General features: G+C 47.9%; 1 protein-coding gene across 1 annotated transcript in view; it reads left to right on the forward strand.

The window, feature by feature from the left end:
• Positions 1 to 9480: 9480 nt before the first annotated feature.
• IL17RD (interleukin 17 receptor D) overlaps positions 9481 to 16568 on the forward strand; it is a 76904-nt gene continuing 69816 nt past the window's right edge. Inside the window, exon 1 of the mRNA XM_040407636.1 lies at positions 9481 to 9617. Within this exon, the coding sequence (XP_040263570.1) occupies positions 9495 to 9617 (123 nt within the window). The 5' untranslated portion in view covers positions 9481 to 9494. The remainder of the gene's footprint in view (positions 9618 to 16568) is intronic.

A 16568-nucleotide genomic window follows, 5' to 3' on the forward strand; every position in this document is an offset into this window, starting at 1 on the left:
AACACCAATCCCAAGCCCGAACTTCGGGTTTGGGTCCAAAACATGCGCGATTTTTCTCACGCGAGTGCAAAACGCATTACAATGTTTTGCACTCGCGCGGAAAAATCGTGCATGTTCCCGCAACGCACCCGCACCTTTTCCCGCAACGCCCGTGTGAAAGGGGCCTAACAGTAGATAAATAGCTGGTGTCAGCTTAAAGATAGAACTAAGCATGTGTATCCACCTGAACAAGGTGGACAGAGAAATAAGGCAGAGAACAAACAGCAGGTGGGGCTATACAAATGGATTTTATTGAATAACTCAGTGGCTATACCAAATTTTCAACTACATGCAATTACAAAAGTCCAGGTGCTGGTTTAAAAAATGTAGAATATTTTGCATGGGACAACCCCTTTAAGAAATAAGGAAATATATCGTCTAAGGGTACTTTCACACTAGCGTTTTTTCTTTTCCGGCACTGAGTTCCGTCAAAAAAGGCTCAATGGTGGAAAAGAACTGATCAGGCATATCCCCATGCATTCTGAATGGAGAGCAATCCGCTCAGGATGCATCAGGATGTCTTCAGTTCAGTCATTTTGACTGATCAGGCAAAAGATAAAACCGCAGCATGCTACGGTTTTATCTCCGGCCAAAAAAACTGAAGACCTGCCTGAATGCCGGATCCGTCATTTTTTTTCCATAGGAATGTATTAGTGCCGGATCTGGCATTCAAAATACCGGAATGACGGATCCGTCCTTCGCGCAGACCGAAAAAAAGGTGAAAAAAATAAATGCCGGATCCGTTTTTCCCGGATGACACCGGTAAGACGGATCCGGTATTTCTATGCAGTCTTACAAATGCCATCAGTTGGCATACGTTTTGCCGGAACTGCTTGCTGGATCACTCTGCCGCAAGTGTGAAAGTAGCCTAAGACTTCAGAAAATGAAATCAGATTAGATTCCTGAATATATTTATGGTATTTCCACAAGTAGGGGTGCTGCCACTTGGAACCCCACCTATTGGGAGAATGGCAATCTGCACCCTGATTTGCAGAAGAGAAATTTCCATTCATTTCATTGTCTATATTTAGTCTTATTTCAACAAATATTCAAAGGTTTCTGTATAAATTGTTACAAGGTCCTGTAAAGCCTCCATACCAAATACAGGAAGCAAGAAATGGACACAATCTGTGCACTGTCCGCCTGAGATATTTCTTCAAGGGAGGAGAATCCACTGGTTTACAAACTCATGAAACTCTTCTGCCTATATAGATAGGAGTTCACAGGATACGTTTTCTCTCTGTATCCCTCAGTACTGCTTTCTCTTGATCAGTCAAGAATGGAAATTCCAGCTCACAGGATCCAAGTCTTCTCTGTTCAGCTTTCATGGTATGATGATCAGGTGAAAGGTCTAGAAAGCCGAGCATCTCATAATATTCAAGACATCGTGGCAGCAACTAAAGTGATAGGACTCAGGAAACCTACAGAACACACAAAAATGTCATTTTATTCATTCTCTATACTTCTTTCCCCCTTGGATCCATAAAGCTATACTCACGTAGCTGAGATGCTGGTAAAACGAAATTGCAAAAAGACCTGCATTTTTGCCATGGTTTTCAATGCGGTTGCCATTTACGGGTGAAAAACGGTAATTCACCCTTTGACCTGTAAAAAATGTCTTTTTATTTATTACTATTTTAGCACGGTGGCTCAGTGGTTAGCGCTGGTGTCCTGGGTCCAAATCTGACCAAGGACAACATCTGCATGGAGTTTGTATGTTCTCCCCGCATTTGCCTGGGTTTTCTTCGGGTTCTCCGGTTTCCTCCCTCACTCCAAAGACATACTGATAGGGACCTTAGATTGTGAGCTCCACCGGGGACAGTGTGATGCTAATGTCTGTAAAGCGCTATATATGTGTGTAAAATAATAACAATATTTATTTATTTGATTGCTCCTTTAGTTCCATAATATAAAAACACAAGTACAATAGGTGTGAAGTTATCAAAGGGGTTATCCAACCCCTGTAACGCCCCACCCAATGGCCGGGCCCCTCATATACATTATACTTACCTGCTCGCCGGCGAGGGCTCAGCATTATAATCAGCTGCAGTATAGACAATAGGACATTTAGCTGGAATTGTCCTCTACTGTAGTCCAATGTCGTCTCTGTTGATCCCAACCTGCCCCGAGCACAGTCCTCTCATCATGTGCAGGGAAGCGATACATGGCACAATAAGCTAGTGATGACTTCCCAATGCTGGCATCGGCAGGAATTCAATATTTCCTGTTGGGGGTAGACTTGTCAGCAGGGGCCCCACCACTTGTTGATGGCATCCACTTTGATGCAAGTTGTTCTCTGCTGCCATCACTGTGGAGGGCCGCAAGTAATAGAATGAGCTGCTCCCATAGACTCTGCTGGCGTCTGTCTGCCCCATACCACTACAACGTGAAGCAAAAGTCAAGAAGGTTTGGAAATCTGCTAAGGCCCCATGTACATGTCCGTATTTGTTTCCGCATTTTTGGGGGATTGGATGCGGAATGTCCGTTTTAGATAGGACATTTCCATAGACGTGGAAAAAAATGTATATTGTGCAGATTCTACCTTTTTTAACATGTGAGTCTATGCCCTTAGGCCTCCTGCACACGGCCGTTTTTTTTCCCCGTTTAGGCCTAGTTCACACGACCGTATGGCTTTTATTGTTTTTTGCGGTCCGTTTTTCACGGATCCGTTGTTCCGTTTTTGAGTTCCGTTGTGTTTCCGTTTCCTTTCCGTTTTTCCGTTCCATTTTTCCGTATGCCATGTACAGTATACAGTAATTACATAGAAAAAATTGGGCTGGCCATAACATTTTCAATAGATGGTTCAGAAAAAACGGAACGGAAACGGAAGACATACGGATGCATTTCCGTTTTTTTTGCGGACCCATTGACTTGAATGGAGCCACGACCCGTGATTTACGGCCAAATATAGGACAAGCTCTATCTTTCAACGGAACGGAAAAACGGAAATACGGAAACGGAATGCATATGGAACACATTCCGTTTTTTTTGCGGAACCATTGAAATGAATGGATCCGTATACGGACCGGATACGGAACACAAAAAAACGGCCCGTACACTCGCAAAAAAAACGTTCTAGGCCTTACTGACTGTTTTTTGCGTTCCGTATACGGTCCGTATACGGAACCATTCATTTCAATGGTTCCGCAAAAAAAACGGAATGTACTCCGTATGCATTCCGTTTCCGTATTTCCGTTTTTCCGTTCCGTTTTAACATAGAACATGTCCTATTATTGCCCGCAAATCACGTTCCGTGGCTCCATTCAAGTCAATGGGTCCGCAAAAAAAATGGAACACATACGGAAATGCATCCGTATGTCTTCCGTTTCGTTTTTTGCTGAACCATCTATTGAAAATGTTATGCCCAGCCCAATTTTATCTATGTAATTACTGTATACTGTATATGCCATACGGAAAAACGGAACAGAAAAGCGGAACAAAAACGGAAACACAACGGAAACAAAAAACGGAACAACGGATCCGTGAAAAACGGACCGCAAAACACTGAAAAAACCATACGGTCGTGTGCAATAGGCCTTACAATGTGATATGCAATGAGTGTGGACCCGCTGTGTCACTTGAACAGATCTGGCTTGGGGCTTCTCCCAAGAGGTGTCATTAAAGTGGCCCCCTGGTTTTCATCTTTTAACCCCTATACAAGGATTTGGACTGGGCTAGAAGTAGGCCGTTGTCTGCAAGGAAGAACAGCCAGGCAGCTCTGCTGGCCGGGCCCTCCGGGAAGAAATGAGTCCAAGACCGTGGAAAATGGGGGAAGAGGGGCTGTAGAGTAGAGCGGCGCCAATGCCCACCAGGAAACCATGAATAGTGGAGCGGTGGTGGGCAGGGGCCACATAGCCATACATTAGTGGTATATGTGATGAAATCCTCCCGGTCTATACCTATCACAGAAGGCTCAATATGAACAGAACCTTCTCAGCGCTTGATATTTCCACAGTATGGACTGAATTGCTGCTATTTACTAGTCCGAGAGGATTGCCCCAAGGAAACAAATACGTAATGGATGGGGAGAAGACGCCAGGAGGAAGGAGGCTCTCTGACAAGCACTTGAGACCAAAGATCCTATTGTCTTTCATGTCAGCCATGAATAAGGTGAGAAGATCTCAGCCCTGGCAGGAAGTCCTTCAGCAAACATCTCAGCGGGGGATTCCTGAGCAGTTCCTCTCCTGTTTTCTCCTAAACACCAGCTATTTACATGCTGATGGCTTCTGGACTGAGACAAAACAGAAGCCAAGCCACCCGAACAATGCCAAGTGGGCTTCACGTATATGTGTAACACCTCACTTATGATACGTGTCATTGTAAAGGTCTACCTCTTAGTTTTCTTCAATGTATGCAAAGGTCGCATACATTGGCCTCCACTCCTATGCGAGATCGGACTAGGTCCCTGATTTAAATGATCTGATGAATGCATGGCCACCATTTCAGATATTTGGGTTCCATGCAGTCAAATGGTCAGGGTTCCCTAGCGCTTACAGATCCGGAACAGCCTGTTGGATCCGTTATTGCTGGCGGTGATCCGTCCGAAACCCGGCAAATATGCAGAGAATCGGCCAAATTCCGGTTTGTGTCCAGCCAATTCCTGGCATTCTTTGCCGGACGGCTGTGGCGGCAGTGTGAAACCAGCCTTGGTGATCTATGAAGCCGGCCCAACTGCAGCTCTGATGTCCAGTACTCACAGCATCCGGGACTGGACAGTAGACCTGGCAGGAACTCACAGCATCATTGGTCAGTAAGAGGCAGTGAGTTTGGGTAAGATGAGCAGTAATCAGTTCGAGAAATATGCCACGGTCGGCAAACATGCCGAGAGGCGGCCGGATAAACACTATAGCATGCTTCTTTGCCATGCTGTGGCCAGACCTCCAGCCTGCCCCCCATTATAGTGAATGGGGCCGGAGCGGACTTCTGGCGGCACGGTGGGCTAGCATTAGCACGGATCTGGCAGGCTGCCGAAAGTAGCCTAAAACAGACACGTCAGGAGCGGAGACAGGTCCTCTTTAAATACATGCTATATACATTGAAGTCTATGCACACACTGGGAGAGATATAATCAGCGCAATGGAATAGGGCAGCAGTTGCCCATAGCAACCAGCCAGAACTGTGAAATTAGGGCTGGAATGGGAGTGGTTGCTATGGGAATCTGTCCTAGCAGTGTGTATGGACAGCTATGGATAAATGTGTAAAGGGCGTGGGCGCCCACAAAGCGGTGATCCCCCAAACTGTGCTGCATGTGAACATAGCCTTAGACTCTGAGGTCAGGGGCGCAGCTATAGGGGGTGCAGAGAGCGGAGCCCAGAGCCTGAGGGGCCCATCCACATTAGGGTGACCACATTTCCAAACTGCCATTCAGGGACACCCGCCCCGGCCCCCCCGCACCCATGTCCACTCCCCAAAAAATATGATTTTTGATACTTTTTAAAAAAAATTAAGTCACTTAGTGACAGCGGCGTACTTTGTACTTACGCTGGCAAGTTCATTGCATCGAAGTTATGCTTGAGATTGCTATAAACATAACTGCCTGTGCATTGTTCAGTAATTTGTGATTGTGCCCTGCACACAATCACTGGCTACCTAAAACAGGTCATATTTTTAATGTGTTAGACAAGCGGGGCAGCCGTAGCAACCAGTGATTTAGGATGAATTAATTACAACAGCACTGCGGCAGCAGCGGCAGTGAATGTTGCAGACTGGCAGCAGTGGCGTCTCTAGCTTTCAAATTTTGGGGGGGCACACTGGGGGCCAGGACAAAAGTAGGGGGGGCAGCTATAACAATGATACATTTACACAAGTATGCTTAGAAATGCTGCAATACTTTACCCAATACCTAAAACCGCAACAGGGAAGAAAAGTCCAGCTGTCTGTGGATGACACTTTTATAGAGAGGGGGATCTGTGGATGACACTGCTATGGGGGGGATCTGTGGATGCCACATACCGTATATAGCATCTTATGCTATATGTGTCATCCCCAGATCCACCCCATGACAGTGTCATCCCCATTTCCCCCTCCATAACAGTGTCATCCACAGATCTCCCTCCCTATAACAGTGTCATCCACAGATCTCCCTCCCTATAACAGTGTCATCCACAGATCTCCCTCCCTATAACAGTGTCATCCACAGATCTCCCTCCCCGCCTCTCACAGGAGTGTACATATATAAAAAAAGCATATTTCACATGAACACTTACAGTTACTTGGCCCTTGGGGATCTCGGACGCCACTTCCACACTTTGGTCGGGGGCTCGGCGGAGCTGATGTTGTGTTTTATCCTAATGAGAAAGATTTCATAATAAGGATTTGGAGAAGGGGCAGAGGGATAGCAGAGCAGGGAGAGGCTGGTGCTGCTACTAGGGGGTCATACCATGGGGGAGTAATAAAACCCACCATAATGCCCCCCCAGTAGTAATAATTCTCCTTATAATATGCAAAACATTTGTAATGCCCCCAGTAGAAAGAATTCTCTTTATAATGTGCAAAACATACCCCCTTGTAATGCCCCCAGTTGAGCTAATGTCCCCCATAATGTGCCAGTATAAAATACCCCTATATAGTGCCCCAGTAAATGCCCCCATAGTGCTCCTCTCCCCCCTTCCTGCTAGTGCCCCCCATAATGTACCAGTATAAAATGCCCCATATATCGTGCCCCAGTAGATGCCCTCAGTGTCCCCCATAATTTGCAAGTATAAAATACCCCTTCTTAGTGCCCCCCGTAGATGACTCCATAGTACTCCTGTCTCCCCTTCTCCATAGTACCCACCATAATGTGTCCCAGTATAAAATGCTACTGTACAGAGCCCCCCATATAAAACACCCCTTCTTTGTGGCCTCAGTAGATGCCCCTATAGTGCCCACCAATAATGTGCCAGTAATAAGTGCCCTCAATAACGTGCCACTGCCAGTAACAAGAGCCCCCCAATGTGCCAGTAATAAGCCCCCCATCACGTGCCAGTAATAAGCCCCCCATCACGTGCCAGTAATAAGCCCCCCATCACGTGCCAGTAATAAGCCCCCCATCACGTGCCAGTAATAAGCCCCCCATCACGTGCCAGTAATAAGCCCCCCATCACGTGCCAGTAACAAGAGCCCCATCACGTGCCAGTAACAAGAGCCCCATCACGTGCCAGTAACAAGAGCCCCATCACGTGCCAGTAATAAGCCCCCCATCACGTGCCAGTAATAAGCCCCCCATCACGTGCCAGTAATAAGCCCCCCATCACGTGCCAGTAATAGGCCCCCCCATTACGTGCCAGTAATAAGCCCCCCATTACGTGCTTGTAATAAGCCCCCCATTACGTGCCAGTATTAAGCCCCCCCATCACTTGCCAGTATTAAGCCCCCCATCACGTGCCAGTAATAAGCCCCCCATCACGTGCCAGTAACAAGCGCCCCATCACGTGCCAGTAACAAGCGCCCCATCACGTGCCAGTAACAAGCCCCCCATCACGTGCCAGTAATAAGCCCCCCATCACGTGCCAGTAATAAGCCCCCCATCACGTGCCAGTAATAAGCCCCCCATCACGTGCCAGTAATAAGCCCCCCATCACGTGCCAGTAATAAGCCCCCCATTACGTGCCAGTAATAAGCCCCCCATTACGTGCCAGTAATAAGCCCCCCATTACGTGTCAGTAATAAGCCCCCCCATTACGTGCCAGCAATAAGCCCCCCATTACGTGCCTGTAATAAGCCCCCCATTACGTGCCAGTATTAAGCCCCCCCATCACTTGCCAGTATTAAGCCCCCCATCATGTGCCAGTATTAAGTCCCCCCATCATCATGTGCCAGTATTAAGCCCCCCCATCATCATGTGCCAGTATTAAGCCCCCCCCATCATGTGCCAGTATTAAGCCCCCCCATTGTATTAAGCCCCCCCATTGTAATAAGCCCCCCATTGTAATAAGCCCCCCCATTGTAATAAGCCCCCCCATTGTAATAAGCCCCCTCATTGTAATAATCCCCCAATTGTAATAAGCCCCCCATTGTAATAAGCCCCCACCCCAATGCCAGTAACACTATTGTAAAAAAAAAAAAACAACAAAAAAAAACACTTATACTTACCTCAGTGTCAGCGATGCGATGCAGACTCTTCCTGTGTCCCGCGCTGTAAGGCTCGGGCGGTGCGATGACGTCATCGCCCCGCCTTCGCCGGCCTCTGATAGGCTGCCGGCCTAGTGCCTGCAGCCTATCAGAGGAAGAGGAAGGGACACGCCTCTCCCTCCCCTGCACCTCAGCTGGCACAGGCAGATTACTAAGGAGATGAGCGCAATGGAAGCGCTCATCTCCCTGTGCCCGGCGGCGGCGGCGGCGGCTCACTTGGGGGGGTGACACGGGGGGGCAGGTAGTTGATTCCGGGACTCTCTATTGTCCCGGTTTGAAGGCTCCCGGGACACGGGACAAAAAGGTAAATTACGGGACGATCCCGGGCAAACCGGGACACGTGGTCACCCTAGCTGGCACAGGCAGATTACTAAGGAGATGAGCGCAATGGAAGCGCTCATCTCCCTGTGCCCGGCGGCGGCGGCGGCGGCTCACTTGGGGGGGTGACACGGGGGGGCAGGTAGTTGATTCCGGGACTCTCTATTGTCCCGGTTTGAAGGCTCCCGGGACACGGGACAAAAAGGTAAATTACGGGACGATCCCGGGCAAACCGGGACACGTGGTCACCCTAAATATGATGAAGCACTATAGGTGGGGGCTCAGCAGCTACACCAGGGGCGTAGCTAAAGGCTCATGGGCCCTGGTGCAAGAGCTCAGCTTGGGCCCCCATTCCCTCAGTGCTTTGTGACCAAGGGCAGGGAAGCATATAGCCTTCATATTGCCTGAGGCAAAAATTGAAACAGCATCCCCCTTCCCCTCCATATTTTGACCTAACCCCTTCCCTCCGGCCAGAGTTGTAACTTAACCAGCATGCACTTTCTATAATACCAGTGTCTTCTAATGCAGCACAAGTGTCTTTGGGCCCCCTCAGGCTCCTGGGCCCGGTAGCGACTGCTACCTCTGCACCCGCTATAGCTACGCCCCTGAGCTACACCTTAGGCTTCTAACTGCTCATTATCTGTTGCTATGTCTGTGATGGTTTCCTACACATCCTAATGTAAAAAAAAAAACTAGATGAACCTGGATAATTTTATTAAATTACTAAATTTGATTCCTGATAGCAAGTGCTCTTTCTTATCTGTTATACTTTATGAGCCCTAATAATCACCTACAATACATTTTGAGCTACGGCAGGCCTGCCCACACTGCCCCTTTCACATCTCTGACCGGCTGAGGTGTCCGGTACAGTGTAACAGTGAAGCGCAGCAGCGCTCACAGCAGAGGACGGCCTGCTACTGACAGGCTGCAGTGCGGGCGCTGCTCCAGCAGAGGGCGGGGCCTGCTCTAGCTCCAGAGCGCATGCGCAGTGCACAGCTCAGAGAAGTCTCCCTGGGCTGCAGACCATGGCGCGGTGTCTGCGTCTCCTCATCTTTGCGGTATCTGTGAATTTCTTAATATATCCGGACCGGGGCTGTGCGGCTACCGGTGGCCTCCGGAGGACACCTGCGGACTCGTGTGCGCCCAAGGTCAGTCTTCTCCCGGCTGTAGGACACTTCTGAGAGTTGGCTGCAACTTTGCAGAAAGTTTTGCCCGGACTTGTGAAGTGTTCTGTGTGCAGATGATGTGCATTGTAGTAGCAGGATCTATAGGTGGGCTTTTATCTGTATAGTGCATTAGTGCTGTGTGATCTCATCTGTTGCCTCTTGTACAGGTCATTATTTGATGTAATACATTGTATCATGGTCTCCATCTGTGGGTGACGTATCCATGGCGATGCCCCTGTAAGCTCTTGGGGTGTCCTCAAAATTATTTACGTGTGGCATCGCCACCATTGGAAATGAATTGCGTTATATCGGTTGCTTCAAAATTGATCAGTCAGAAAGTCAAGATTTGATGGGATTTTTTTGTCATTTTACGTAACACTCATGAATTTGGCACTGGCGTCTTTTTCCCAGCTACAAAAAAAAGAATAGCTGTTACTTTTTTTAATGCACCTTTGCCTCTTAGTTTTTTTTTGTAAACAGTGGGGGGCATTTATTAAATACCAGCAGTTGATGCCAGTCTTTGATATTCCCCCCCCCCCCCCCCATGCTGCCGGCAGATGCTCCCAAGGGCTCATTCACATGAACGTGTGAAGCCCCTGCTGTGGACCTGTCACTTGAATGGGTCTGCGATCCTTCCGTTCCGCAAAAAGATAGAGCAAGTTCTATCTCTTTGTGGTGCGGAAGCACGGAACAGAACCCCAGAAAGCACTCCGTAGTGCTTCCATAGTGTTCCGTTACGTTCTTCCGTTCCGGATTTGCGGACCCATTGAAATCAATGGGTCTGCATACGTGATGCGGAATGGCCACGGAACGGTGCTCGTGTATTGTGGGTCCGCAATACGGCAACGGGCATCACATGTTCGCGTGAATGAGCCCTAATTTATAATGAGGCGCAGTCCTCGTTATTAGTGTTGAGCGAACTTGTGTTTTCAAGTTTGGCGTACAAGGTTCTGGTTATGTAAGAATTCCGTTATGGATTCCGCTACCACGGACCACTTAACGTTTGGTCCGTGGTAGCGGAATTTATAACAGAATTCTTAGATAACCCAAACCTTGTACGCCGAACTTGAAAACAGAAGTTCGCTCATCCCTACTCGTCATAAATTAGGTGCATTCTCCGGCAGTCAGTGCACCTAGATGGAAATCTGCTAGCTGGAGTAGATCTCCATTGTCATTTATGCCAAGAAGTGACAGTGACTTTGTAAGGGCTGTTGGTCCCGCCATGTCCCCACCACAATCCAGTGGTGAGAAACGCCGCTAAATGTAGGCGCAGTGGCGTTCAAAGAGTTGCAAACTGGGGATTTGCAATTTTTTTCTGTTATGCCAGAAAGAGGATGACCCCCAATGCGTCTTACCACTGGGTGTTTTCTTCATGGCGATTTTCCCCTATAGAGAAAGTGTTGTCAAAAGACCTGGAAAGAAACCCAAAAATGCCAAGAGGAAAAAAAAATTCCCATAGACCTGTAGCAAAAACCTGGTGTTTTTACTGCCAAAAAAAGGCCACTAAAGGTGCAGAAAAACGCCAGGAAAAACCTAGTACGTTGTTGATCAGCAGAGAAAAAGTTTCAAAAACCTAATGTACTGCAAAATTTAGTTGCATAATGTTTTGGATTACTACAAATAGTCACAATGTAGCCAAATAGGATGGGAAATGGTGATGGGTAATTGTAAAGGATGTAAAGCGGCTGTGATTGACATTGTAGACTGTATGTAGTGATGGAAGGGAGCGTGGCCGGAGGTCCATCTGTTTAATTCCATGTTCTGCACTACCACATTTGACAGGTCTGGGGTGTAATGCGGGGGAGGGGGGGGGGGTACATAATATGCTGACTGCTGTGATTGGGACTTTGTCAGTTTTCTTAGATCTATTGTAATATAATAAGCAATCTGTACAGTATGGTAAGTGCATGTAGTTCCTCCTATAAGGCTGGGGCTGATGAGATAGTGCCAGAATGATTCCCCCCATAGAAATGAATGAATGTTGCATGCAAGAAATGAGGCTACTTTTTCATACTGTCTTGCAGCGTCCTCTGGAGGTATACATTGGTAATGAAAGGCATACTGATGTATTGGACGCTCTTTTGGCCTTAGTCAGGTGCGTTGGGGCCAGTGGATCCTTTTGATGTACGCGTCGGGAGCTTTCCTGGCGAATGCTGCACCTGCAGTGTAACGTGCACTAACTTTGCGCCAGATTCATATCAGGGGTGTAACAAGTAACCATGGGGCCCCATAGCAATACTTTCAGCAACGTGTTCAGAAACGCTTATGATTGGTCTCCCAAATGCACTGGGCATGGGCACACAGTGATGTCATAGTACAGGGGTAATGCACATAGTGATGTCACAGTACGGGAATAATGTACACAGTGTAGTCACAGTATAGGGATAGTGCATGGTACAGTGATGTCACAGCACAGAGATGATAAAGACGCTGATGTCACAGTGCAAGGATTACAACACTGGGATTACCGTACACAGGCAGTGATATCACATATATGGTATCACAGTACAGGAGTATCGTAGTGATGCGACTGCGCAAGAACAGTGCATGGCATTGCTTTTTGCAAATAGAAGAAGTACAGTAACCTCGAGGCTCCATTACGCCTGTGAGTCACATAGAGCTCCATGGAGCTCTGTCAGAGCTGCATCGAGCTGTTTTGTGGGTGTCAGGCCTCATGCACACAACCGTTGTTTTATTCCGTTCCGCAAAATGGGGTTCCATGATTTGTTTCCGTGTGTCTTCCTTTATTTTTGGAGGATCACCAGACATGAAGGAAAGTTTAAAAAAAAGTCAAGTTTGCCATGCAAATGATAGGAAAAAAACGGACGCGGATGACAATCTTGTGTGCCTCCGCGTTTTTTCACGGTCCCATTGACTTGAATGAGTCCGCAAACCGTTTTCCGTGAAAGAAAATAGGAGAGGTTATATTTTTTTGACGGACTGAAACCACGGATCACGGACGCGGATGGCAAACGGTGCATTAGCCGAGTTTTCAACGGACCCATTGAAAGTCAACGGGTCCGCAGAAAATCACGAAAAACGGAACAACGGAAACGGATTAAAACAACGGTCGTGTGCATGAGGCCTTATTGTGTAATTTACTGCCATAGGAAAGACTGGCATGAACAATACTGGTGATGTGGCAGTGTGTTGTGTATAACATGGCTCGTCATTCCGCTCTGTGCCCTCAGTCTATAGATTCCTTTAGAGTAGACTATAGTTAGAGTAGTAGTTATGTGTATTGAGGAAGCTGTGCCCTGTGTATACGGGTAGAGCTTTGTACGCAATTAATGTCCATTTACACCTTAGTTTTTTTCGCACCCACTTCCTTCTCCTACATATACACCAGGAACCATTTATTCATGTCTTCACTTTAAAGGATTTTTGTACTGATGACCTATCCTCTGGATAGGTCATCAGTATCTGATCAGTGGTGGTCGGACACCCGAGCACCGAGGCCTTCTCAAACAGCTGGGTCCCGGGTATCGGACTCCCACCAATCGGATACTGATGACCCACCCAGAGCATAGGTCATCAGTTAAAAAACCTTGGAAAACCCCTTTAACGTCACAACGCCTTGACCTCCTGCGGTTCTATTGAGCCAAATTTTGATTGCCATAAGGTCCTATGTAGAACAATGGGGGGCGTCTGGGTGTTGTGGCTGCATCTCTGGTGATGGGAAATACTTGGATGACTCCTATCATTGTGGTCCAGCTACCTGTTGCTGGAAGTGTGAAAGATGGTGCACAGGGTTATCTTTCTTTTACCCCTCAACTTACACCTGGGCAGGGAGTTTGGGGGGGGGGGGGGGGGGGGGGGGGGGTTGTTAACATACCCTTTCTCAAGTGATAAGCATTTCCATTCTTCCCCAGAGGGACACAGAACAGAAGGACAAATATCTTGTAACCAGAGAGTGTGAAGAAGTCATTTGAAGAAGTCTTTTCATCACCTTCAGACTGTGCTTCACTAGTAGGAGATTCCTGACCGGCAGATAATAGGGTCACCAAGAGGGTGTAGGGATGAATGGAGGGGGCAGGTCACTCGGGTGGAGAGGATTTTTCTAGGATAAAGACCAATTGGATTGTCTCTACATATTTTATCAACTCCGATCCCTCTGTGTTAGGCTACATGCACACGACCGTTGTGTGTTTTGTGGTCCGCAAATTGCAGATCTGCAAAACACGGATGGCGTCCGTGTGCGTTCCGCAATTTGCGGAACGGCACGGACAGCCATTAATATAACTGCCTATTGTTGTTCGCAAAACGGACAGGAATAGAACAGGTTATATTTTTTTGGCGGACCACGGAACGGAGCAATGGATGCGGACAGCACACCGAGTGCTGTCCACATCTTTTGCGGCCCCATTTAAGTGACTGGGTCCGCATCCGAGCTGCGGCTCGGATGCGGACCAAAACAACTTTCGTGTGCATGAGGCCTTAGGCCTCTTTCACACGAGTGTGATGGATTGGCTCCGGATGCGTTCAGTGAAACTTGCACTTAAAGGGGTCATCCGAGCCTGGAAGTGCCCCCCCCCCCCATATGTCCGGGCCCCTCACACTGTTTGTACCTACCTGGCTCCCCGTGTGGATAAAAACATCTGGTATCGGGGGGGGGGGGGGGGGGCAATGGCAGGGGTGACTCTAGGGAGGCTTGTCCCTGTCACCGCTGCCCCACCCTGTCACCGGATGTTTTCATCTGCGCACAGGGAGAAGCAGTGGCGGCCATGTGTGGAACCGGAGCGGCGCGGGAAGCCAGGTAAGTAGAATCGGTGTGAGGGGCACGGGCATATTCGGGAGGCATTTCCAGGCTCGGATAACCCCTTTAGTGGCTCAGCTTTAACGCTGGCATTGCTTCTAGCACAGACTGTTGCACAGTTAGCGAGAATGGCATGCTACGTCTATTTTTGACAGTTGTGCCATGCCCATGCATGCCTACCGAACAGGCTAAAAGTGCTTTGAAGTTAATAACGTGTCTTAAGATACTTCCGCACCCCTAGTGCACAACCTGTGTGAAACCAAAGCCCTTTGAAGTCTTATAATGACGGCAATAATGCGGCTCTTCTCAGGTTGCTGTTGTGCATAGAAAAAAGTATTTTTTTTGTTTTGTTTTGCTTGACATTCTTATGAGCAGCGTCAGATGCCCGATGTCTGGCTAGCGGAGGATCACCCCCAGCATCTTCAGACAGACTTGCATGACTTGTTCCTTTTATGCCGCCTGTCTAGCTTTGCATTCGCCTTCGTGCAAACCCAGAATAGGCTTGCAAGGCTATTAGATGACTGACGGCCCCTCAAGCATATTGTTTGCTCCGGGGTAGGGCTGCCTTTGAAGTATCGCCTATAGGAAGCGAAGACGCTGTTTGTTCTATTAAAATTCCTTTTCATTTCCTCCCCTTAAACCACAGGCCACTTCCCTCTGTCATTCAACAAGCTGCAGGGACGCAGACTGATTGAAATGCAACGCGTCTCGGCTCCGTAAACAGCTGAATGGCGGTATTCCTGCCTACGACGACAATAACGCTTTTGCATCAAAGTTTTATCAGGGGGGGAATAAAACTAGAATTGACTGAAAGGCATCCGAGGTCAATGTTCACACAGCAGAGAACTGTCCAAAGCCATAATAATAAAATCTAAGACCTGACCAAAGAATGGACTATAAAGCAGGCCCTAATCTGGCGACTTTTCTGGTGTAAGTGTATGTCAGCCGGGCACTGCTGGGCGGCATAGGGTGGCATTTAGTAGAATTTCTCCCTTTGCCGGCAGCTGTGCACATATGGATTGATCCGGCCTTCAGCATTGAACTTGCATGTTTTTTGTCAGAAAGGTTTTTCTTTTTCCTGGACTTGACATCTGGAAAGAGCGTTACGCTTTAGGATTTTGCAGATAAAGCAAAAAAAAAAAAAAAAAAAACAAGACCCCAGGATAAATGAATAATGGTCCAAACAGGATGAAACTAGGTGCGTTTCATCTAGCAGATCCACCCCCAATGGCTCCACAGACCAGAGCTGGAGTTCTTCCTGGGAACCAAACAGCAGCAAATAGGGAATACATGCGGATAAAAGGGGATGTTCAGGTTCAGAGCTGATCCCGGACATATCCCCCGTTTTCACCCAGGCAACCAGTGAGCATTGTGCAGGGCAAGGGCATTTTTGTTTACATTGTTCCCGTTTTACAGGCTAGGGCAGCGCTAAAGCCCACCCGTTAGTGTCGATGATGTCACCGGGCTCACTGCTAGGCGGGAGCCTCCACCTAGCTGTACCCATGTAGAGCCCGCTACGTCACCGGATCTCCAGAAAAAGCATTGAATCGCATAGGGCAAAGGAGAGTATCGGAGAATGAAATGCTCCCTTTAAAGGGCATCTGTCAGCAGATTTGTACCCATGACACTGGCTGACCTGTTACATGTGCGCTCGGCAGCTGAAGGCATCTGTGTTGGTCCCATGTTCATATTGCTGAGAAAAGAGATGATTTATTATATGTAAATGAGCCTCTAGGAGCAACGGGGGCGTTGCCTTTAATCTAAGAAGCTCTGCTCTCTCTGCAACTGCCACGCCCAATGCACTTTGACAGGAGTGGCATCACGCCTGGTCCAATCCAAGTGCAGAGGGTGCAGCAGTTGCAGAGAGAGCAGAGCCTGTAGGTGTAACGGCAACGCCCCCGTTGCTCCTAGAGGCTCATTTGCATATAACAAAACATCATTTTTCTCAGCAATGCGGGCACATATGAACATGGGACCAACACAGATGCCTTCAGCTGCCAAGCGCACATGTAACAGGTCAGCCAGTGTCATAGGTACAAATCTGCTGACAGATGCCCTTTAATGTATGTATCTCATCCATATACATGGGCTATGTAGATCCCTATGGATGGATCCCAAATGGCCTGAGATATTACAGGTTTTTTGAATACATTGTTTGTCCATATGTTTAACTTTGT

The sequence above is a fragment of the Bufo bufo genome, chromosome 9 (genome assembly GCF_905171765.1).
Source record: "Bufo bufo chromosome 9, aBufBuf1.1, whole genome shotgun sequence".
Classification (NCBI taxonomy): domain Eukaryota; kingdom Metazoa; phylum Chordata; class Amphibia; order Anura; family Bufonidae; genus Bufo; species Bufo bufo.